At 47.0% G+C, this 25,002-nt stretch overlaps 1 protein-coding gene across 4 annotated transcripts in view; it reads right to left on the minus strand.

The window, feature by feature from the left end:
- Positions 1-25,002, minus strand: part of LOC146859198 (dehydrogenase/reductase SDR family member 4-like) — a 256,188-nt gene that overhangs the window by 32,455 nt on the left and 198,731 nt on the right. For all 4 annotated transcript variants that reach the window (XM_085649877.1, XM_085649878.1, XM_085649879.1 and 1 more), the window contains 3 exons: positions 24,643-24,713; positions 24,144-24,195; positions 1,943-2,077 (listed from right to left, as the gene is read on the minus strand). In XM_085649877.1, coding sequence (XP_085506003.1) covers positions 1,943-2,077; positions 24,144-24,195; positions 24,643-24,713 — 258 coding nt within the window. The remainder of the gene's footprint in view (positions 1-1,942; positions 2,078-24,143; positions 24,196-24,642; positions 24,714-25,002) is intronic.

Raw genomic sequence — 25,002 nt, forward strand, 5'->3', positions numbered from 1 at the left:
ACCCTTTAAGACCTGCTCAATTTCAGGATCTTGCAGAGTGTTGCTATCCTCTACTTTGCAATCTTATTGAACTTTCTTTTGCTACAGGTACTCTGCCCACTAAGTGGAAGCAGGCCACCATCATTCCTATATTAAAGAAACCTTCTCTTGATCCCGCCAAACCTGAACACTACCGGCCCATTTCCCTTCTTCCCTGGATATCAAAACTAGCAGAAGCACATGCCAATAACATCCTCTCTTCACATCTACAGGAAGCTAGCATTCTTGATCCTTCTCAGAATGGGTTTCGTGCAGAACACAGCACCGAAACCGCCCTGTTAGCAATTGTGGAGCAGATAAGGAAGATGCTAGACAGTGATCAAACGGTGGCACTGATCCTTTTGGATCTAAGTGCCGCTTTTGACACTGTCTCTCATCCGATCCTTCTCCAACGGCTTTCTGAGGCGGGAGTCGGGGAAATTGCGTTGGATTGGTTCCGCTCCTTTCTTGCGGAGCGCACCTTTAAAGTCTCCATGCCACCCTATGAGTCCTCTCCTCGCCCTATTTGTTATGGTGTTCCGCAGGGTTCGGCTCTCAGCCCTACCCTGTTCAATCTTTATGTTCAGCCGTTGGCAGAGGTAGCCCGTAGGTGTGGACTTACCATGGTGTCATACACTGATGACACTCAGCTTGCGGTGGCACTTAATGGTGACACCACTATGGATGCTTCCGCCTTCCAGGCTGCCCTTAAAGAAGTAGCTGGGTAGATGTTGGAGAACTGTCTTCAACTTAATGCGTCTAAGACCGAGGTCCTTGTCCTCGGCAAGGACTCTAAGCTTTGGGGAGATCAATGGTGGCCAGTAGAATTGGGCTCCGTCCCTACTCCCGTTACAGAGGTTAGAAATCTCGGGGTGTGGCTCGATGACAAACTCTCTTTCACTTCCCACACTAAGAGAGTGGCCGGTGTCTGTTTTGGCACTTTGCAGTGCCTCCGGCCGGTCTTCAAATTTTTCGACGCGGCCACCAGACAAATAATTGTCCAAGCTATGGTTCTTACCAAATTGGACTATGCTAGCTCACTCCTGCTGGGAGTGAACCAGGCAGAGTTAGTTCGCCTCCAGCGTGTCCAAAATGCGGCTGCCAGGATGCTGGTTGGCCTCCCTAAATTCTGTTCAGCTCAACGTACTATCTATGATCTTCACTGGCTGCCTGTAGGGCAAAGGATCAAGTTTAAGGCCTTATGTCTGACTTTTAAAATCCTTACATTGGCCTCTCCTTCTATCCTTGCCCAGACTATTTCCTATTATACTCCTTCCAGAGCTCTCCGGTCATCAGGGCAAAATCTTGCCGTTGTCCCACGCTACAGAAGAACTAGAATAGGCGGACGTTCTTTTGCTGTGATGGCGGCCTCTCTTTGGAACACTCTGCCTACCTCACTCCGTTCTATACCAGATCTGCTTCTGTTTAGGAAGGCTTTAAAAACCTTCCTATTTTCCACAGTCTAACTTTTCCCTGTCGGAGTCTTTTTAATGTGTGTTGTGTTGTATCACCATCTCCTCAGCACCGGGACGCCTCTTGGCTGCGGCATCTGTGCGCTTTATAAAACCATATAACATAACATAACATAACATACAACTTGGGTGTTGGGGTTTTCTCGGTCTCTCCTTGTAGGGCGGGGGATTCTCTAACTCACTAAAGATAACTTGTGGCTTCAGGTACTCCTCTCGTATGCAGGGCTCCAACAATCACAATGCACCAACAAATACTTTAACAAAGGTCAATCAGTCCGAACCCCACTTGCTGTGACAATCTTAAGCTAGTTCTACCCATGTTTATCCGCTTGCCCTAATATCTGCATCTGTTTAACTATTGCTTTGCAATCAGCCATACATCACCCCCACAAACACCACACCCTGCCCGATCCTTTTCTTCCCATCTTCTGCTGTTGAGTCCAGATACTCACCACACTGCCGAACTTGGTCCGCACGAGCCCTGGTGCCACACAGTTCACTCTAATATTCATGGGTGCTAAGGATGCTGCTAGAACTTTGGTTAACCCGAAGAGGGCGGTCTTACTGACACCGTAGATCCCAATGATCTGAGAAAAGAGAGTGAGAGGAAAAAGGTCATGTCCAGGAGGGAAAAAGAAACAGAGGTGTGAAAAAAACATAAGTGCCTTGGGGTAGAGTCCCCATCATCTGTGCTAAGTGACACTAAGTTTCCCTTTTTTTTTTTTTCTCTTGTGTGACTAAGACTGGTTGGCATTCGTACTTCATATCGTTACTGGAATAGTACTCTCCCTTCCTTCCTTTTGTAAAGCGCTCTGATATCCCTCGGGATCTGGTTCACGCTATATAAAACTTTATATAATAAAAGATAAAACAAAAGAATAAGTGAAGCAAAGCTGAAAGATACCAAGATGGTACCTTAATACTCACTACATCCTCTACATGAACTCATCCCAGAATGCCTCTGGAAAGATAGTACATCTCCTTCTCCCCTCATCTGGGCATTTACCCATGTTTGTGTTGTTTCTCCTCTTTGACTCATAACAGGTATAAACTAATATGCCTGAGTTTGTGTACTGTCTGAGGGGTTCTTCTGAGTTGTCACTAATTATATGATAAAGACCCCCCATGCCGTAGACTGTTTGTTATATTCTGATCTTTCTTATAGAGCAGACTCTCTGATACAGAAAGGGGGCCAGCTTAGGGTGTTTCACTGATTGAATGGAGAAAACCAAGATTGTTACACCAAGGAAAAGGTTGACAGCCATGTCGATAGCTAAGTTATGACAGCATGCAATACTTTGGGCCAGATGTACTTATAAGTGTTTGCGTATTCTAAATAGCAGCACCAGGCAATAGGTTTTCGAAGCCACGTCACAGATGTAGCCACGAGCGATCGGCGCATCTCCAACAAACAGGAAGAAAATCTATTAATAATGAATTTGATCAAATGTGTGCTGCTGGAAAAAACGAAACGATAACTCTACCTGGCTGTTGTGTCCACTGCTGCTCCGCACTCTCCTGCTGCCCTGTGGGTCTCTCCCCGCCGCCGCGCCTCCTTGCACCGGCGCGGTCGCAGAGCGGGAGGGACTACCACCCCCAAGATCCTTTGCGGCAGGAAGCCGTCATCGACACCACCGATTTGGAGCCAGGAGGCATTTAAATTTGGAGGACACTCCCCGCGTCGCGGGACCGCGCGCGGGCAGCGCCGGGCTAAGCCCGGGCAAAGGGCGGGCCCTCTGTGGCCCTCAGGGGACCGAGGGAGACGGGACGGGCCACCCCCATTGTATTCATCTCCGGTCCGGGACAAAGTATTGAGGTGACTTCAGCATCATATCCGTGTGCCAAATGATAGTTTGTGCGGACTTGTGCACTGGTTAAGTGTAGTGCTCTACACGTATTTAGTTGTGTTGTAATATTGTGGGATAGCTTGTATAAAATGACGAAAGCCAGAAAGACACCTGTGGTTACAAGATCATCTACTAGAAAAAATTCTGCTCCATCTACACCCTTGCCATCCCTAACAGCTATCGACCTCATGTTACAAAAAACGATTGGTGTAGTTGCTGACGCAATCCAAAATACGGACGTCTCTCCTTGACTCCGAATATGTGCTTTCCAAATCTTTCAATGCACACCACTTAGCACAATAACACTGTGGAGTCCACTATTAATGTGGATGATTCACTTTTGCTGCAATCCTTTTCGGGGTTACCCAGTGGTAAAGGTTGTAGGAATGATACACCCTCAGGTCTAATCATTTTAAATAGTAATGAAAGAAGTCCTTTACCTGTTACCAATGGTGGGGCTAGTCCGTGTCTAGTACAATCAGGAAATATGTCAATAAACTCCCCAGGGGAAGTACTTGCAGAAAGTTCCCCCCTGACTAGCATAATAGTAGCAGATAAGTCTCCTTCCCCCAAAAAGAAGAAAGGGCGCAATGGGAGAAAAAAAACCAAATCTATTATGAGGAAGATTTATAAACCTCTGGGTAACCATAAGCCCTCAGCTAAAGATGTGTGGCTTAATTTTAGATTGGCTAAACCTACAATGAGTACATCAAATACGACTATAACACCCGTCAAGCAAGATGTACCACTAGCTAAAGAAAATCAGCCAAAAACTAATAAACCTCACACGGACGAGACAACTCAGACTGAAAGGGTGAGTTTAACGGATACATCTTATTTGACAGATTTAGAACGGTTGGTTAGACTTCTCCTTCAGCCTATAAGCGAGAAAATTACTAACATAGAGCTACTCTTAGTAAAACTCGAGAAACATCAAGATAAGGACTGTAAGGATCGCGGATGTTCTGCAGGAGCGTCTGGAGTCGTGAAGATGAGTCCACAGCCGTCCCCCGTGTTTCCCCGACTCTATCAGACTCTAGAGTGCGGAGAACCCACTGGGGAAAACAGGGAAACAAAACAAGGATAGGTGGGGGGATCCGGTAGGTCTTGATAGGTGATTCCGTCAGGGGGAACAACAGGAGCGTAAGAGATCTCAACAAGGCAAACAAGTAGGTCTCCCAGCTGTAATATAAAGGTGGTTAGTGGAATACCTCTGTATCGCCCTCCCTGTGTCCCTCGCTTCTGTATGTCCCCAACACCTACCGGTAATATCGTCTGCTGCTATGTATAAGTCTGTAGGAACCAGCAGGTGTGTTCTAAGTAGTAGTTCCTTAGTGGGCAGCTGCAGGGAATAAGGATACCAAGATTATACTCCCAGGAAGGTAGAGTATTCCTTTAATACATTAGTAAGGTGGGGAAGATCAAGTACCTTGCTTAGTATGTAGAAGAGCGGGAAACCTAACCCCCCTGCTCAATGGTCCTCGCAATCTATCACCACCGGATTCCTGATAGCTGCTCAGGATGACGAAGGGGATGGATATAATGGTGAAGGGAGGAAAGGATACTGGGGGCGTGAAAATCGGACAAAGGAAAAGACTCCAACTAATCCAAACTTGGAGTTACCTTATCAGCAGGCAAAACTATACTTAATAATATTTCAGGTATAACACATGGATGAGCGAGGCGTTAGACTGAAGACACCACGCCAGGAAGCGCTGGGAATGGAGACTGCGCTCTGTCAATGTCAGACTACCTCTCTAGCACGAAGTGACGCGAGACAGGAAACCCCTGGACCTCCAAACACCCAGCCGACCTTACTTGGATGAAGATGCCACAACCAGGAGAAACCCTCGCGAATATCCTGGAGAGAGAGGACACCTTCCACCCTCCGTAACAATAGGATCCACAACGCTACAACCACCGGAGCCGGGGAACGTCCACGACTCAAAACAGGAAACCGGAACTAACAATACAGGAAGTCAGGCAACAGCTCTCGGGACGGAAATGGGGCTCAATGCAAGAACGCGAAGCGGCGTGTACACGCTCTTCGCCCCTTATATACTTGCCACCTGTAGGGGCTGAATCGCGAGGCATGACAGTACTCTCCCCTCACAACGCCCCTCCCCAGGCTTAGGTTTGTGAGGGTACCTCTGATGAAACAATCGCACCAACCGGGGAGCATGTACGTCCCTCGCAGACACCCAAGAACGCTCCTCCACCCCATAACCTTTCCAATGTAGCAGATATTGAAGTGATTTACCCACGAAGCGGGAGTCTACAATGGTGTCCACCTCGTATTCTTCAGTGTCTTGTATGGTAACTGGCGAGGGTTTCTTAGGGAGTCGTGTACCAGGTGCAACAGGCTTAAGTAACGAGATATGGAATACTGGGTGAATTTTAAGAGCTGCAGGCAGTTCGATCTTCACCGCCACTGGATTGATCAGTCTCACCACATTATAAGGACCAATGTATTTGGGCATGAACTTGCGAGGACCACTGAGTCTGATGTGTTTAGTGGAAAGCCACACCTTGTCCCCAGGAGCGTATATGGGTTCCAACCTCCGGTGTAGATCCGCCCCCTCTTTATATCGAACTTTCGCCAAATCAAGGTTGACTAATGTCTGTTTATGTACATCGTATAATCTCTGCACTAGGTCATTGGCTGCAGGAGTTGGGCTGCTAACAGGGATCCCTAGAGGCAACAGCTTGGGGTGAAAACCGTGTGAACAAAAGAAAGGGGTATGGAGGGTAGAGGAATGTGGACTGTTGTTATATGACAATTCTGCCATCCACACCCACTCATCCCACTCCTTGGATGAGTGCAGAGCCTGGTTTCGTACATATTGTTCAAAGCACTGGTTGACTCTCTCTGTTTGCCCGTCAGACTGGGGATGATGACTGGAAGAGAGCCTAACGTCAATCTGCAGCAAGGCACAGAGGCATTTCCAAAATCGGGACACAAACTGGGCCCCCCTATCAGAAATCAAGACCGAGGGAAGGCCATGTAGCCGTACAACCTGTTGCAAAAAGATGGAAGCTAATGCAGCTGCTGTAGGTAACCCCGTTAAAGGAATGAAATGTGCTGTCTTCGTAAAGTGGTCTACCACCACCAGCAAGGTGTTATTCAAGCGCTTGGTGGCTGGCAGTTCCACTATGAAGTCAAGTGATACTGTGTACCATGGGCCGGGAGGTGTAGCAAGAGGGAGCAGAAGACCCACCGGGTTTTGATGGGAACTCTTGGTTTGTGCACAGACATGGCATGACTTCACATACTGTTCTATGTCCTGCAACATAGTGGGCCACCAGAACCGCTCACGTATGATCTGGATGGTCTTCTTAATACCAGGGTGACCCGACAAAGGGTGCGAATGATACCAGTCCAGGACCTGTGTTTGTAAAGCAGGAGTGGGTAACACCACCCCCCCTCGGACACACACCAATCCATCTGTACTGACCCACTCCTCCGCCCCCACAAAGTCAGGCATGGCCATCGAAAGTTGACTCTGCCGAATTTGAGCCCGAAGTCTTCCTCCCCGAACACTCCCCCTAAAATGCGCCCTTCAGGGATAACAGGGGGCGCGACCTCAGGCACATCGGGAAGTTGAAACCCTAACCGGGACAGGGCATCGGCTTTGCCATTTTTCCTCCCAGGGCGGAACCTAATAGTGAAGTCATATTCACAGAAGAACTGGGTCCATCTAAGTTGCCTCATGGACAGCGCCTTGGTGGATTTAAGGTACTGGAGATTGCGATGGTCGATGTAAACCACCACCGGGAAACGTGCACCTAAGAGGTATTGCCGCCACTCCTCAAAGGCTTTCTTGATCGCCAGGAGTTCCTTGTCCCCCACCGCATAGTTGAATTCCGCGGGAGAGAACTTGTGAGAAAAATAAGCAATGGGATGGCACACCCCGGTGTCAGGATCGACTTGACTCAGAACCCCTCCCACTGCCACTTGAGAAGCGTCCACCTCAACCACATAGGGCAAGGCTGGATCCGGATGGCTCAAAACCGGGGCGCGCGTAAAGGCCTCCTTCAAACTCCTAAAAGAGGCTTCAGCCGCAGTCGACCAGATGTACGGGACCCCCTTCCGCAAGAGGAGCGTGAGTGGGGTTGCCAATTCCGAGTATCCTTGAATAAAACGCCGATAAAAATTGGCGAACCCCAAGAATTTCTGCAGGTCCTTCACGGAATTAGGCGATGGCCAGGCGAGAACCGCCTCTACCTTAACAGGATCCATACGAAGTCCGAGTGGGGAAATAATAAAGCCTAAAAAAGGTACCTCTCGAGTATGGAAAGTACATTTTCCAGTTTGCAGTACAAATCATGAGCACGTAAGCGTTCTAACACACGCCGGACGTGACCCACATGTTCAGTCATGGAGGAAGAGAATATCAGTAAATCATCGATGTAGGCGATGACTTGGAGGTCCAGCATATCCCACAGGACTTCGTTAATGAAAAACTGAAACGCCGCTGGAGCGTTGCAAAGCCCAAAGGGCATTACTAAATACTCAAACAATCCGTATTTAGTACAGAAGGAATATGCTACTTACCAGTATGCATCTGTTCTTGGCATGTAGAGCTGCAGAGTTGTACACTTAGCATAGATCGCCATCTGGTGTTGGGCCCGGATGTTTGCAGTTTGTTTTTCTTCTTGGACAGTCTTTGGAAGTCACGAGTTTGGTGACTCCTCCTTCGGTCCGTACTGCGCATGGGCTTCGGCTCCATCCTCAGATTGTTTTTCGCCAACAGGGAAATGATGGAGCGTAGTAATAACAGTGAGAAACCCATGTGTTGTATCTAAATAAGATGTACTGGAACGGATACAGGTAGCCGGGGAGGCGGGTGGGCGTGTACAACTCTGCAGCTCTACATGCCAAGAACAGATGCATACTGGTAAGTAGCATATTCCGTTCGAGGCATATGAGCTGCAGATTGTACACTTAGCATAGATTATATAGCAGTACCCAACCTTAGCGGCGACCACCGGTATCCGTTGCAGCTGTTTGAAAAAGTGTCTTTAGTACAGCCTGGCCCACCCTAGCTTGCTGCTTGGAATGCACATCTACACAGTAGTGTTTTGTGAAGGTGTGCGGTGTAGACCATGTGGCTGCTTTGCAGATGTCATCTAAGGGTATATTCCCTAGAAAAGCCATAGAAGCCCCTAACTTTCTTGTAGAGTGGGCTTTAGGAGGAACAGATAATGTTCTCTTTGCCTTTTGATAGCAAATTTGTATGCATTTTACAATCCACCTAGCTATCCCTGATTTAGAAATGGGGTTGCCTTTATGTGGTGGAGAGAAGGAAACGAACAATTGTTTAGTCTTCCTGAAGGGTTGCGTTCTTTGTATGTAGTATAGCAACGCCCTTTTCACATCAAGTGTGTGTAAGGCCCTTTCTGCAACAGATTGGGGTTGCGAAAAGAAGACAGGTAATTCCACTGATTGATTGAGGTGGAAGGGGGAAATGACTTTGGGCAGAAACTTCGGATTTGTGCGAAGTATGACCTTGCTGTGATGCATTTGTATGTAGGGTTCCTGTATGGTGAACGCTTGTATTTCACCAACCCTTCTAAGGGAAGTGATAGCTACAAGGAAAGCTGTTTTCCAGGTGAGAAACTGTAGCTCACATTTGTGCATTGGTTCGAAGGGCGGACCCATTAGTCGTGTAAGAACTACATTTAGATTCCATACAGGGGAAGGTGGTGCCCTGGGAGGAATTACGCGTTTAAGGCCTTCCATGAAGGCTTTAATAGCGGGCACTCTGAAGAGTGATAAATGCTGTCTGTTTTGTAGATAAGCAGCGATCGCTGCTAGGTGTAGGCGTATGGATGAATATGCCAGGTTACACCTGTGAAGATGGAGCAGATAGCATATGATGTGCTGTATGGATGCATCTAGAGGGTTGATTGTATTGTTACGGCAGTAAATTACAAATCTTTTCCACTTTGCGGCATAGCATGCTCTAGTGGTAGGACGTCTGGCTTCCATGATGATGTTCATGCAATCAGGGGGAAGGTTAAGGTATCCGAATTCTAGGATTTCAGGAGCCAGATCGCCAGGTTGAGCTGAGCTGGGTCCGGGTGCCTGATTTCTCCATGGTTCTGGGTTAGGAGGCATGGGGATAGATGCAGTTTTTGATGTGGTACCACTGACAGTTGTAGTAGCGTGGTGTACCACGGCTGCCTGGCCCACGTCGGAGCTACCAGAATGAGTGTGAGGGAGTGCTGTTGTAGCTTCCTGACCACTAATGGAATTAGTGGGAGAGGTGGAAAGGCGTATGCAAATCTGCCTGACCAGTTCATCCATATCGCATTGCCCTTGGACAATGGGTGTGGGTATCTGGCGGCGAAGCTTGGGCATTTTTTTTTTTCGTGGGTGGCGAAGAGGTCTATCTGAGGATGCCCCCACTGTTGGAAGAATGGGTGAAGAACTTGTGGATGCAGTTCCCATTCGTGTAGTTGTTGCGTTTGTCTGCTGAGCAGATCTGCCATGGTGTTTTGTACGCCTGGAACGTGCTGTGCCAGGAGAAAGATGTTTTGAGGAATTGCCCATCCCCATATGCTCTGGGCTAAGCGGGAGAGCTGGGGAGAGTGTGTCCCCCCCTGTTTTTGGATATAATACATTGCAGTCATATTGTCTGTGCGAATGAGGACTGCTTTGCCCGAAATCTGTTTTTGGAAAGATTTTAGGGCTAGAAAGATCGCCAAGAGCTCCAGATGGTTGATGTGGAGCGATTTTTGCTGTGGCGTCCATAGACCTTGCATGGTGAGGTGTAGAAGGTGCGCTCCCCAGCCGGAGAGCGATGCGTCCGCTGTTAGAGTCACCTGAGGAACCGGGTCCAGGAACGGCCGCCCTTTGGAAAGGTTTGTGGTGTTCCACCACTGCAGAGAGTGATGTGTGCGGCCGTCCACCAACACCAGATCCGTCAGCTGCCCCTGGGCCTGGTTCCACTGTTGTGCTAGGCACTCTTGAAGTGGACGCATGTGGAGTCTTGCATGGGGCACTATGAAGATGCAAGACGCCATCATTCCTATAAGCTTCATAAACACTCTTGCTGGAAGAGAGTGTTGAGGAAGGAATGTTTTGCGTAAGGCTTGAATGCTTGTGATTCTGGCTGAGTTTGGATAGGCAATACCTTTGGAGGTGTCTATAGTGGCCCCGAGATATTGCTTTGTGTGAGATGGTATGAGGTGGGACTTTTGGTAGTTCACCGTGAAGCCTAGCTGGTGGAGCAGTTGGATGGTGCTGTTTGTATGTTGCACACATTGGTTGTAGGACGCGGCTTTTATCAGCCAGTCGTCTAGGTAAGGGAAGACGTGAATATGTTGACGTCTGAGGTGTGCTGCTACTACTGCTAGGCATTTGGTAAACACCCGTGGTGCGGTGGTGACCCCGAAGGGGAGAACCGTGAATTGGTAATGTTGCCCGTCCACCACGAACCTGAGGTATTTCCTGTGAGAGGGGTGTATTGGAATGTGAAAGTATGCGTCTTTCAGATCCAAGGTTGTGAGGAAGTCTCCCTGGCAGAGGAGTGGGAGGACTTGCTGTAGGGTGACCATGTGAAAATGGTCTGAATGTATGTAGGCATTTAGAGGCCGGAGGTCGAGAATGAGTCTGAGGGTCCCGTCTTTCTTTGGTATTAAGAAATATAGGGAGTAGACCCCTAGATTTTGTTGATTGACGGGGACCTGCTCTATAGCGTGTTTTTGGAGGAGTGAGAGTACTTCTTGTTTGAGCAGTGTGGAATGTTCTTGAGACATTGGACGGTGCCTTGGTGGGATATTGGGTGGGGTAGATGTTAGTTCGAGACAGTACCCTGACCGAATGATTTGGGTCACCCATTTGTCCGATGTTATGGACTCCCATGTGTGGATAAAGACTTGTAGTCTGCCCCCGACCGGAGTGGGATGGTCTGGGGGGAGCGGAGGGGAGTCATTGTGCGGGTGGGGTGGCAGAACGGGTGTTGTTGGTTTTGCCCCTGCCCTTATTGTTGTTGCCTCTGTAACCGCCCCTTTGATTGCCCTTTGAAAAGGTATTTTGAGGAGGGGACTTGTAGGAGGTAGAGGCGTTATCGGTGGAGGAGCCTCTGCCTGTGCCACGAAAGGACGAGCGTCGAAAGGAACGTTTAGAGGCTTGTGTTTGGAGTGCCCCCATGGACTTTGCTGTGTCTGTGTCCTTTTTCATCTTTTCCAACGCTTCGTCTACCTTTGGCCCAAAGAGAGTTTGCTGGTCAAAGGGGTGATTGAGTATGGACGCCTGGACTTCAGGTTTGAACCCTGAGATCCTGAGCCAGGCATGGCGACGAAGCAGGACACTTGTATTTATGGCTCTAGAAGCAGTGTCGGCTGCATCGAGGGCACACTTAATGGAGGTGTTTGTAATTAGTTTACCCTCCTGTATTAGGTCATGAGCCTTGCGCTTGTGTTTTTCTGGAAGGTGCTGCATAAGAGCCTCTAGTTCGTCATAGTGTGCTCTGTCATATCGCGCAAGCAGTGCTTGTGTGTTTGCAATGCGCCACATGTTTGCAGCTTGGGAGGCGGTGCGTTTACCAGACGCGTCCAGAAGTTTAGATTCCTTGTCTGGCGGTGGGGCTTCTCCTGAGGATTGGGAGTTAGCCCGCTTTCTAGCTGTGGAGACAACTAGGGAATCTAGGGGAGCAGGGCCCTTAATGTATGCAGGGTCTGTGGGTGCCGCTTTGTACTTCTTCTCTATTCTAGGGTTCAGTACTCTGGCCCTGACAGGGTCTTTGAACACCTCTGTAGCGTGCTTGGTGACACCCTTAAGCATGGGTAAAATAGAAGTGGATTTGTCTTGTATGTCAAATGTATCCAGTAGGAAGTCTTCTTCCACTGGTTCACTGTGCATGTCCACCCCATGGTAGTGTGCTGCTCTCTGCACTAAATGATGAAACCCTAAGGAGTCCTCTGGAGGAGACGGCCTGGATGGGTATAGGTCGTCCTGAGGTATGTCTGGTATATCAGGGTTATTGTAATCCTCCCATGGGTCTGGGGTCCCTGGTGGAGTGGGATCCATTGGGGCGTCCGCCGGGTAATTGTCCGGGTCCCCGTCATCCGGATCTGGGGATGGGGCCGGATCGTAGTGAGGTGGAGGTGGCGGAGACCTGGGAGGGGGAGGGGGTGGAGGTGGTGGAGGAGGTAGGGGAGGCGGTAGTGGGAAGGGCACTCTGAGGGGTGAAGTAGCAGAGTCCTTCCTTTTGGGTGGTGGAGGAGGAGCCGGAGTATCAAGGCGTCTTTTCTTGATAATTAAAGTCAATAGTCCAGTCTTTGGATCTTTGGACAGAGTCTTTTGTAGAGGGTCTGGTGTAAACAGAGCCAGTGGCGTCGAATCGTCCGTCGGCACCGGTGATTTCGGAGCCGAGGGCTTCGATGGTTTGTGTGCGCCATGCTTTTTTGGGGCCTCCTGTTTTTTCGGCGTCGAAGGAGTTTTCGGCGTCGGAGCGTCGGTGCCGACAGATTTATGTTTGTGTTTGGTCGGCACCGAGAGTCCAGACTTCGGCACCGGTGGCTTCGGAGTCGAGCTGGATATTGCTTTCTTCGGTGCCGGATGCTGTTTTTCGGCACCGGGCGTCGGCTGGCTCGATCCCGAGCTGCCGTGAGACTTTGGATGCTTCGACACCGAGCCCGAAGGTGGGGTGATCGAAGCTTTGGTCTTGGTTTTGCCCAGGCCGGCAGGCGAGGGAGTAACCTGAGTCTCTTTGGTTTTGGGCGCGGGGGTGGGAGGGGGCACAGTACTCACGGCCCGCTGCGCCGGTGTGATGTCCTCCACGTCGGAGTCGTCGGCTTCGGAAGCGCTGACGACGTCTTCTTCCTGCTCGGTGTGTGTTTGCCCCGAAGCTTCGGCGCCGTCTCCGAAGATGTCCGGTGGAGCTGCAGACGATGAGTGCGCCATGGTGCGTCGAGCTTTTCGATCCCGGATGGTTTTCTTCGATCGAAAAGACTTACAGGCGGGGCAGTCTCTGGCCTCGTGTTCTGGAGAGAGGCAAAGATTACACACCTGATGGAGGTCGGTGTGGGGAAATTTAGACCCACATTTTGGGCACTTTTTGAACGGAGTCCTTTCCATCGGCCGGGACCGGAGTCGAGGAGGGCCCGAAGGCCGGTGCCGATGTACGGGATGGAGAAAAGTGCCGCTTCGAGAGATGAAGATGATGATGAAGAAACTCGAAGATACGAGGATTTTCCGTCGAGGCTGGAACCGTAGAAGTTCGAAGCCGGAGCACGAAGTATCACATCCGAGCCCGATGGCGGAAAAAAACAATCTGAGGATGGAGCCGAAGCCCATGCGCAGTACGGACCGAAGGAGGAGTCACCAAACTCGTGACTTCCAAAGACTGTCCAAGAAGAAAAACAAACTGCAAACATCCGGGCCCAACACCAGATGGCGATCTATGCTAAGTGTACAATCTGCAGCTCATATGCCTCGAACAGCAGTTTTCCATTCATCTCCCTCCTTGACACGCACTAGATGGTAGGCGCCTCGTAAATCCAATTTGGTGAAATAGTTGGCATTACGTACTCTGTCAAGGAGGGAGGAGATCAAGGGCAAGGGATACCTGTTTTTAATGGTCACCTCATTCAATCTCCGATAATCGATGCAACATCGAAGACCCCCCTCACGCTTAGGAATAAAAAACAGCGATGAGGAGGCAGGGGATCTGGAAGGCCTAATAAACCCCTTCTCCAGCATAGTGTCCAGGTATTCTCGTCGGTATGTATTCTCCTTCTCTGTTAGGGCGTACACTCTGCTGCAAGGGATTCGAGCCCCAGCCTCTAAATCAATGCGGCAGTCGTATACCCTATGCGGGGGAAGGACGTCTGCCTCTTTAGGATCGAATACAGTGCTCAAATCGTTGTAACAATCGGGCAGCTCGGTTCTGGTGTCAGTCTGGTCCACCATAGAGGCTGCAAGAGCTACTGGGGCCCCAGTATCAAGAGGTTTGACAGGGCGAAACTGGAGTGTGGCTGCCTTCCAGTCAATGATTGGGTTGTGTGTTTGCAACCAAGGGATTCCTAAGAGTACTGGTATTTGAGGTGAGCGAATCAAGTCGAATTCAATACTCTCATGGTGGTTCGGGTCTATATGCATATGGAGGGTGCATGTCTTGTGCGTGACGGGGCCTGAAACGAGAGAACGGCCATCAATAGTGATGACCGCATTGGGCACCTCCTTCTTGACACATGGTATAACGTTGTCAATTGCCCACTTCTCGTCCATAAAGTTACCAGAGGCCCCAGAATCTATCATGATGGCCACATGCAAACCCAGGTGTTCTACTGAAAGGTAAGAGGACACATAGAGGTGAGTGACTGATCTAGATTCAGGGACAGAGGAGGAGACTGTAAGGTCAGAAACGCCCAGGAGTCCTGTCTCCATGTTTCCTAGGCTTTCTAGTTTCCCGAAGACTTTGGAGGTAAGGGTTTAACGGGGCATGACCGCAGGAAATGACCGGCCTTCCCGCAATAGAGACACAGTCTGTTGGTGCGACGCCTCTGTCGTTCTTCAGGAGTTAGGGGCCCTCTCACTATTCCTATTTGCATAGGTTCACTATCCTCAGGAACTTTGACCACCTCAACTCCTTTTACTTTGGCGGGAACATACCGCTGTTCTCCTTTCCCCTTTTCCTGCTTCCTTTCCTGGATACGATGTTCAATTTTCACCACAAGGTCTATCAACTCAGGACAGGCTGCAGGAAGGTCCACTATCTGTGAAAGGGCGTCTTTTAAATCGTCCCGTAGTCCTCTGTAAAACATTGTACCACGTTTTTCTTCGGGCCAATTGGATTCAACTACCAGTCTCTGAAATGTAGTGATGTAGGCAACCAGGTCTTGATTGCCTTGTCTCAGAGCCAATAGTTCAGAGTCTGCAGAGTGGGTATATGTGTGTCTATCAAAAAGCTTGCGAAACTCCCTCTTAAACTCGGTGTAATCATACAATAAAGGGTCATCCCGGTCCACTAGAGGTATAGCCCAGTCCGCGGCCGCCCCACTAAGGTAGGAAACCATAAATGCAACCCGGGCCTGATCTGTGGGGAAGCAGGTGGCCTTACAAGAAAAATGCAGCTGGCAGTGGCTAAGAAAGGCGGCACACCGCGAAGCATCCCCTGAAAACCTTTCTGGAGGGGCTAACGGGATGGAGGTAGGGGTGGTAACCTGTATCACTGTGTTGGGTGGATCAATTCTCCCTCCCACGGCCCCCATCTCCTGTCGATGCTGGAGGGAATCTATTCTGGCAGATAATGCCTGGGTTTCCGCTTGCAGATTGCCGAGCATGCCGGCGACATCTGCCAGTGTAACCACACCTAGCTCCATGGCGCTCGGGCAGAATATTCTATGATGGCTTCGCGTTCTGTAAGGATCGCGGATGTTCTGCAGGAGCGTCTGGAGTCGTGAAGATGAGTCCACAGCCGTCCCCCGTGTTTCCCCGACTCTATCAGACTCTAGAGTGCGGAGAACCCACTGGGGAAAACAGGGAAACAAAACAAGGATAGGTGGGGGGATCCGGTAGGTCTTGATAGGTGATTCCGTCAGGGGGAACAACAGGAGCGTAAGAGATCTCAACAAGGCAAACAAGTAGGTCTCCCAGCTGTAATATAAAGGTGGTTAGTGGAATACCTCTGTATCGCCCTCCCTGTGTCCCTCGCTTCTGTATGTCCCCAACACCTACCGGTAATATCGTCTGCTGCTATGTATAAGTCTGTAGGAACCAGCAGGTGTGTTCTAAGTAGTAGTTCCTTAGTGGGCAGCTGCAGGGAATAAGGATACCAAGATTATACTCCCAGGAAGGTAGAGTATTCCTTTAATACATTAGTAAGGTGGGGAAGATCAAGTACCTTGCTTAGTATGTAGAAGAGCGGGAAACCTAACCCCCCTGCTCAATGGTCCTCGCAATCTATCACCACCGGATTCCTGATAGCTGCTCAGGATGACGAAGGGGATGGATATAATGGTGAAGGGAGGAAAGGATACTGGGGGCGTGAAAATCGGACAGAGGAAAAGACTCCAACTAATCCAAACTTGGAGTTACCTTATCAGCAGGCAAAACTATACTTAATAATATTTCAGGTATAACACATGGATGAGCGAGGCGTTAGACTGAAGACACCACGCCAGGAAGCGCTGGGAATGGAGACTGCGCTCTGTCAATGTCAGACTACCTCTCTAGCACGAAGTGACGCGAGACAGGAAACCCCTGGACCTCCAAACACCCAGCCGACCTTACTTGGATGAAGATGCCACAACCAGGAGAAACCCTCGCGAATATCCTGGAGAGAGAGGACACCTTCCACCCTCCGTAACAACAGGATCCACAACGCTACAACCACCGGAGCCGGGGAACGTCCACGACTCAAAACAGGAAACCGGAACTAACAATACAGGAAGTCAGGCAACAGCTCTCGGGACGGAAATGGGGCTCAATGCAAGAACGCGAAGCGGCGTGTACACGCTCTTCGCCCCTTATATACTTGCCACCTGTAGGGGCTGAATCGCGAGGCATGACAAGGACCAGATTGTTAACCCTAAACCTCCTTCTGCCTCTGCACAGACTGACGATACAGAAACTGTCAGTTGCAATATGGCAATTATCAATTCCATGGGAGTTAATGATCAGAATGACCAACCACAACACATAAGACCACAAAAAGAATCAATAGTGTTGCCGAGTGTATCTCCTATGTTGGCGTGTCCCATAGCTGATAATGATGAGAGTGAATGGGCCACAGAAGGTTCATTTCAAGTATTACCTGCCGACCAAGCTAAGCACGATCAACGCAAAATTCCATGCAGCCCCCACAAAATAAAAAACCCATTTATATTAATCTCCCTCCTGAATCCCAATTATACACCATAGTAATGATAGGTGTACCGCAACTAGAAAAGGATAAGGTGGAGAGATATGGGGACCTGAAAAATAAAGTAAGTCACTGGTTAACCACCCATAGACCGATCCCCAGACACATCAGTGGTAAAATTTTAAATGTCAGGAGGGTCGATTGGGTGGGCCATAGATTTAAATCTACTGAGGGGGACTGCATTGTTGTTACTTTTGCTGATAATCGTGCAGTAAAGCACATTACTGGCTGGAAGGATGATATGATCAATAGTTTGATCCGCACTAAAGATTTAAGTTATGTTTATCCCTCAAGTGATCAAAGCATCAATAAGTTGTCTATATACCCTATCATTGAGGATGAGGAAAATTATGTCACTTATAACTCACATTTTAACGGAGAAATACCAAGGAAGCATGATTTTTATAACACAGGAATTTACAGACAGCATAGAAGTGATATATCCGGGGGGCCCAGAAAAGCCAATTATCCAGTTACTTATTACGAAAGACGGGAGGCCCCAAATGGATCATATTGTTATCGCAATCATTCTCAATTAATACCTCCTAACACATACTATAATGTACCTACCTCAAATAGGTTTGATGTTTTTTATGAGCAAAATGGTTTGGAGGGGGTTGATTGACTGTATGCTGTAGCAGCAACACCTACGCTTGCAGATTCTTCATCAAGCGATTGTGACCACGATGCTATTATTTCCCCCCCAAATATAGAATTAGACAGCAATAATCTTGTAGAACCAGACACAGATCTTTTATTACCTAGGTCCGTATCATTTGATCGCAAGCATTTTAATACACTGCATCATCAGCCTGAAGTACTTAATTTTCATCCAACTCATGTAGAATTACAACCCTCTGTAGTAGAAATCAACGGGAGTTACTGCCGATGAACAACTAAACCGGTTACCAGAACTTATTACTACCGAGGTTCCTATTAATACAGAGAATGATGATGTTTGTAAAGCGAGTCTAGTTTCTTGGAACATTGCAGGCTTGGCAGATAAGATATGTGACCCTGCCTGGCTGGCTTTTGTCAAAAAATATGCTATTATATGTCTCCAAGAAACATGGTTGGAAGAAAATATTGCCTTCATTGAAGGGTATCAAAGCTTCCTCAGGCCAGCATCCCCCTCAGCTAGTGGCAGAGCAAAAGGGGGCCTGGCCATTTTTATCAACTTGGCCCTCTCTTGTGATATAACTAATCAACAACATGTAAATAGTAACTTTCAAGTGCTTGTACTGAAGAGAGGCAAAAATGCTTTGACTTTAGTTAACTTTTATAACGCCACATCTAGTCAAGGGGAGTGTAACATATTGTTGTTGAATGAAATGCTGAAAGAAGGAGCAGGCATATTACCTTGTAATGTATTGATTGTAGGATATTTTAACGTACATCCATGCGGTAACCCCAGAGATACCCCTATGGGATCCCTTGGGTGTAACAGCATGGATGGTTTTCACTTTGATCATACTAGACGTGGTTCTCTCCTTAATGACTTGTTAAATGAAAATAACTTGTTTGTAGCCATGTCCTTAGTCCCAGAGTCTAAAGTTTACGATGTTCCGACGTTTAAAGGGTCACGTCATGGGTCTTTTATAGACCACATATTATTATCCGCTGACCTTGTTAACCAGACCTCTTGCTTTACTATTCAAATGAATATTTATAGTGATCACAACCCCATTTCTATTAATTTGAATGGGGGTGTATTTGAATTACGAAAACAACGTAAAGATGGGGGAATTTTACAATGTTCAAATGGTAAACGTCGTCTGAAATGGCATCGGGTAAACCAAGAAAATCTCTACAATGATATCAATAAGTTATGTGGCGAGGAATTAGCGGCCTGTGTTTCAACCTCTATGTCCCCAAAGCAAATTTTAGCTACTTTTGAAGGTGTAGCGTTAACAGTAAGTTCTATGTTATTAGTTCCAGTGAATGGGCAAGTTGGTAGCCACCCTAAATGGTTTGATCATGCATGCTCCATGGCAAGCAGAGACTTAAGAAAGGCGTTAAAAATCAAACCTAGAGATCCAGGCGAAATTAAGATCCTCCGCTCCATTTATAAAAAAACATTAGATACGCGGAAAAAGGAAATTAAGGCCAGTATCTGGGAGTCTCTGCTTGACCCAACTGTCCTGGGAAATAGCAGTAAATTCTGGGAGATTGTCAACAAACCTTTGTTTGACAACCCAAGTGATACTGCAATAGGTACAAATATCCCAGAGGCAGATTGGGTGTCCCATTTTAGTGTAATTTTTAAAAGCCATGATCAACTTTCAGATTATGACTTCTTAACCCCATTGGAGAATTCTCCGTGTTTCTCAGTCAATGAAGTAGAAAAGGCAATCCAAGGTTTAACTGGCAATAAGGCGCCCGGTCCGGATGGCCTCCCTCCGGATCTTTTTAAATCCTGTATTCGGCTATGGGCTCCTATTCTCACGAACGTAATAAATGCAGCTGCAATTTTTGGGTGCCCAAAGTCCTGGGGACAATCAACTATCGTCCCCGTGTTCAAAAAGGGCGACCGTGGTAGCCCGTTATGCTACAGACCAATATCTTTAATTAACTCTGTAGCAAAAGTGGTAGGGGGTGTGATTTTGAATAGGCTTACAATATGGGCAAATGAGAACAATGTTTTATCCCCAATACAATACGGCTTCAGACCTGGCCATTCAACAGTAACCCAGTGCCTGAACCTGTATTTAATTGTAGGCAAATACACTCTAGCCCGCCAGGGAACCATACATATGGCTTTTATGGACCTATCGTCCGCATTTGACTGTGTGGACAGAGGTAAATTATGGGACATCATGCTAAAAATGGGCATCGATCAGAACTTAGTTTATGTCTTGATCGATTTGCACTCAGATACAAGAGCCAACGTCCGTTACTCCCAAGACTTGAAAGTGACAGGGGACATCAGAATAAATAGGGGTGTCCGTCAAGGATGTATCTTAGCACCATTTCTCTTCAATTTGTACATAAATGAGCTGGAGGACTATTTGTTGAGAACAGGTGCCGACTACCCCTATGTAGGCAGAAAAGGAGTCCCAGTCTTACTATATGCGGATGACGCTGTCCTTATTTCAAGGACCGCAATTGGTCTCCAAACACTCTTGAACTCTTTTTATGAATTCATGGAGTCTAGAGGCTTAAGTATCAATAACTCAAAGTCCTACACTATGAAAATAGGCCAGGGGTCGCGTAAACCTAATTCTTTTTATACAAATGGGGAAAGAATTCCAAATTCCAAAACCTTCTCATACCTCGGGGTCCTCCTCGACGACCAACTAGAGTGGGGCCCAGCTGTTGTTAAAAAGAAGGGCGAAGTAATACGCGTCAATGCAGCAATACTTGGCTTCGCAAGAAAAATGGGCAATAGCCCGGTGGCTGCCTTGCTCAAATTATATCAAGCCAAGAGTGTTGCTATCGCTTGCTATGGCAGCGAGATATGGGGCTATTGCCAGACGCGAGCCCTGGAGGTTGTAGAAAACAATTTCTTAAAGAAGGTATTGAGGCTGCCAAGGGGAACCGGAAATTTTTCGGTACACGAGGAGTTAGGTGTACCATTCCTGAGTGACAGAATAGCAGCAAATCCCCTATTATGTTGGTTGAACTCCTGGCTAAACGACGACATACCTCTTACCCATGCTATATTTAAAGAAGCTCTAACTTGGGAAGGCAGGTTCAAGGTTCCGTGGCTGAGGTACATTAACGACCGTCTCACTGAAATGGGACGGCCGGATTTGTTCTCATCCCCAAATTCTATAACCAAAGCTGATGTTATTTTCGTGAAAAAGACATTCATGTCTATTAGGTATCTTGCCTGGGAGGAGGGCGAGCTGTTGAAAGACAGTGTAAGGAAACACGCCCTACTTAAAACATGTTTTCAAATGGAACCACATCTATCCTGGCCTATGTCTGGATATGAACGCTATCTCTTGACAAGGTTCCGTTTTGATTTATTTCATCTCCTGTTGGCAATACCAAGAGGAGCCCATCGAGGTCAAGTGCTACCTGCTTGCGGCTGCGACGGGAAGTCTCCGCAAGATTTGGCGCACTTTTTATTTGTTTGTCCTTATTATACAGTACCTCGGAAGTTGTATTTAAAGCCTTGTCTAAAAGATCTACAATTTACTCAGATCAAACCAGCACTTTATTACCTCCAACCCCCTGAATTGTGACTGTACTTTATTTGTATGTAGCTTTTTGAAACTAGCTATCATTTTCAGGAAAAGTATGGAGGGTTAACTATGCTGCTACTATCGTTGTACATTTTAACCTTTTTAACTTTATATAATTATTTATATTCTTAACTTGTTGTACTCTATGTGTTGTTCTGGTTCTACAACACCCTTGCACATTATCTTGTGTCTCATAGATGAAATGGATGGTTTTCTTTTATTATATATCAATGGAATATGTCTATGTCTGTATGTTTTTAAAATGTACTTTTATGAATGTAAAGTTTACATTCGAATAAAGATATTTGACCTTGACCTTGACCCTCGGGATCTGGTTCACGCTATATAAAACTTTATATAATAAAAGATAAAACAAAAGAATAAGTGAAGCAAAGCTGAAAGATACCAAGATGGTACCTTAATACTCACTACATCCTCTACATGAACTCATCCCAGAATGCCTCTGGAAAGATAGTACATCTCCTTCTCCCCTCATCTGGGCATTTACCCATGTTTGTGTTGTTTCTCCTCTTTGACTCATAACAGGTATAAACTAATATGCCTGAGTTTGTGTACTGTCTGAGGGGTTCTTCTGAGTTGTCACTAATTATATGATAAAGACCCCCCATGCCGTAGACTGTTTGTTATATTCTGATCTTTATTATAGAGCAGACTCTCTGATACAGAAAGGGGGCCAGCTTAGGGTGTTTCACTGATTGAATGGAGACAACCAAGATTGTTACACCAAGGAAAAGGTTGACAGCCATGTCGATAGCTAAGTTATGACAGCATGCAATACTTTGGGCCAGATGTACTTATAAGTGTTTGCGTATTCTAAATAGCAATTTATAGAGATTTTCTATGAGGAAATCGTAAACTGCGATGTACAACAATTTGACACTGTTAGCGATTCGCAGTGGGTCGCAAAAGGGCCTCCCTCATCATTATTCATGAGGCAGGTCACTATTTGCTACCCATTGAGAATGGCTAGAATCATGGGGATGGTGGCCTGCTGGGGTTTGTCGGGCGACTTCAAGTCTGAACAGCGTGTTGATGCACTGGAGGGAGTCGCTACCCCAGAGGTTTGCGTCTAACAGCCTTACAGCTGAAACAGCTAAGCATTGCGGCGGGACTGGCGGGTCTTCATAAAAGAACAAGCAGTTAAGATACGGGCACAGCAAGATACAAGCAAGTACGCTTTAGCACAATGTGCTCTCCATTAATAATATCGCCGTGTTCAATGTAATATGAAAGAAAAATTTGGTCATCCACCTTGTTTTCTCTGGTCCTGATGAGGCAGAAAATAGTCTGAAGGCCGAAACGCGTCAACCATTTTTCCCTTTAGGAGCAAAAACAATCCACTGATATAAAAGAGGAATTAATGACTTTTCATTAAGGGGCTGAATTAAAAAGTCTATGTAAAGATTGGGGCCCTTATATCGTATATTTGTGGTTGGATTTCAAATGTATATGATAGACAAATAGAACCAACAACACATGCAAAAAGAGGTTTATGAATATGTCCAGAAAAAGGTCGAGTGACCATAATTGTGTATATAATTTTATGTTTGTGTAAATTATGTTTTTTAGATTGATGTTTTTCTTATAAAAAGAAAAACAATAAGAAAAAAGAAATAAAATAATGCCAACTAATAGGTTTTAAAATATATATTTTTTTGAGTCTTTCAAATTATTGGTGCCATAATTAATTTAAATGGCTCGTCATACACATTTATTGTGTTTGGCATAAGGATTTATGGTCTTGAAGTTATTCCTGCACTCATCTCATTCTGATTAGTCAGGGTCAGCAGCAGTGGAGGAGCGTCACCTCCCCACCAGCAGCTGCAAACATTTAAAAGTAAAATGATAATAAGCCAGGTTTATTATCATATGGGGTTTTGAGGTGTTGTTGGACATAAAGTTGGACATAAAGTGTGAACTGATTAATCACAAATGTTGACGCACACGCACAATATCAATTATCAGGCAAACAATAATCAGTTGGGCTTCTGTTCTTCTCCTTATTCTCAGAAAATCTTCGACTCCCAACGCGTTTCGTCGCAACAGGGATTGACCCGAACGACTTCCTCAGGTCTTAAACTTCAGTTCAGATCGATTGCCTCACATCAGTCATCTTTTCTTTCTCAAACTCTATCACGGCTCGTAAATTCCAAAACATATGCTGATATAAAGTCTCTGCTATATATGAATATGTAGACCAGCACCTCTGACTTCCACAGAATCAAGTTTCACTGTTTAGTAATGTAGTATTTTAGGATTTAGATTTCTCGGCAACCATCCAATGATGCTCCTCATTAGCGGTGTATAGCTAAAAAGTACCACACGAGAAACGGAGTTAATCCCTCCAAAAGTCCCTGAAGTACAGGGACCTCTCTATACTCCCGTCACCCGGCTACAGATACACGCAGGTATGATAATTTGTCATATTGTGAAATTGATATTGTGCATGTGCGTCAACATTTGTGATTAATCAAATCAATCTATGATTGAGCCTTTTAGGGAATTGGGTGTTATTCCCCAAGTTTGATTGCACCGCAGGGTACTGTCAGTACAAGTGAGAATATTGTGTAATATTGTTGGAGCGCTTGATTATCCTTTTACACCCAGTTGGAGTAGATAAAGTGTGAACTGGTTGAGTGTTTGTGGCTTCCACAGGTAAGACATAACTCAGAGAACTAACTACGACCTCAACATTAACCTAAATAATGGCGATGTACTCACCGGCAGCGGGTTGTAGCCAACTACAGATGAGTTAAGCACGATGGATCCTCCCCTACAACAAGAGAAGTCCAAAGAAACCCAAATGAGTATTTTAGATCAGTAACACAAGCTATACCAGCAAACATGTCATACTGGGGTTGCCTCTCCCCATTCTTTGACTCCTCCCTCTTTAGAAGCGCTCTCTGCCCTTGGCATGCGTGTGCCTCCCCCCCACTTCTGAGGCGCTGAAGGCCTCCATCACGGGCAGTCCTGAAGCCTTGGGCTCCTTCTGCTCCAACCACGTCCCCACCGCTGAAGCTTGGTGGACACAGTCATGTTCAGAGGATTGCCACAAATCCTATTCCTCGTCCTTCATTCATTCTACCCCTCCCACCACTTGGAAAATTTTAGTAGAAGGGACTTGCAAAGAACATTTTGGAGACATTGAGACAGACGGGCAGTTCACTGCCCAATACATTAGGTCAATTTGTCAACATCGAGCACCTGGCTCTGTCCTTACCCTCTCTTCTGCATGTGAGGGACTGCTATCTTAGCCATCATGAACATCGACGTCACATTCACTTCAAAGACCTGCAGTAACACATGGAGTGGGAGCATTAAAAGAAAATACAGAACCAGAAAAGTTGTGCAGCAGCTCCTGGGTGTGGGAAGATGAGCAGCACCTATGCAGAGGCCCGACTGGCTGAGGCCACGGATGCTCCTGAGCTATCATTCGGTGTGCACAGACGAGAGAGGTGGGTATGTTGTAAGGACCTCTGATCAGGGCTGGGAGTGCTGCTGGAAGCTCCCCCTTAACGAGCTGAATCCTTCTTTCACAGTAGGACTGGGGCAGCTGCTGATCTGAATCAGGCTATGGGAG

Source organism: Triturus cristatus, chromosome 3_2, assembly GCF_964204655.1.
Source record: "Triturus cristatus chromosome 3_2, aTriCri1.1, whole genome shotgun sequence".
Classification (NCBI taxonomy): Eukaryota; Metazoa; Chordata; class Amphibia; order Caudata; family Salamandridae; genus Triturus; species Triturus cristatus.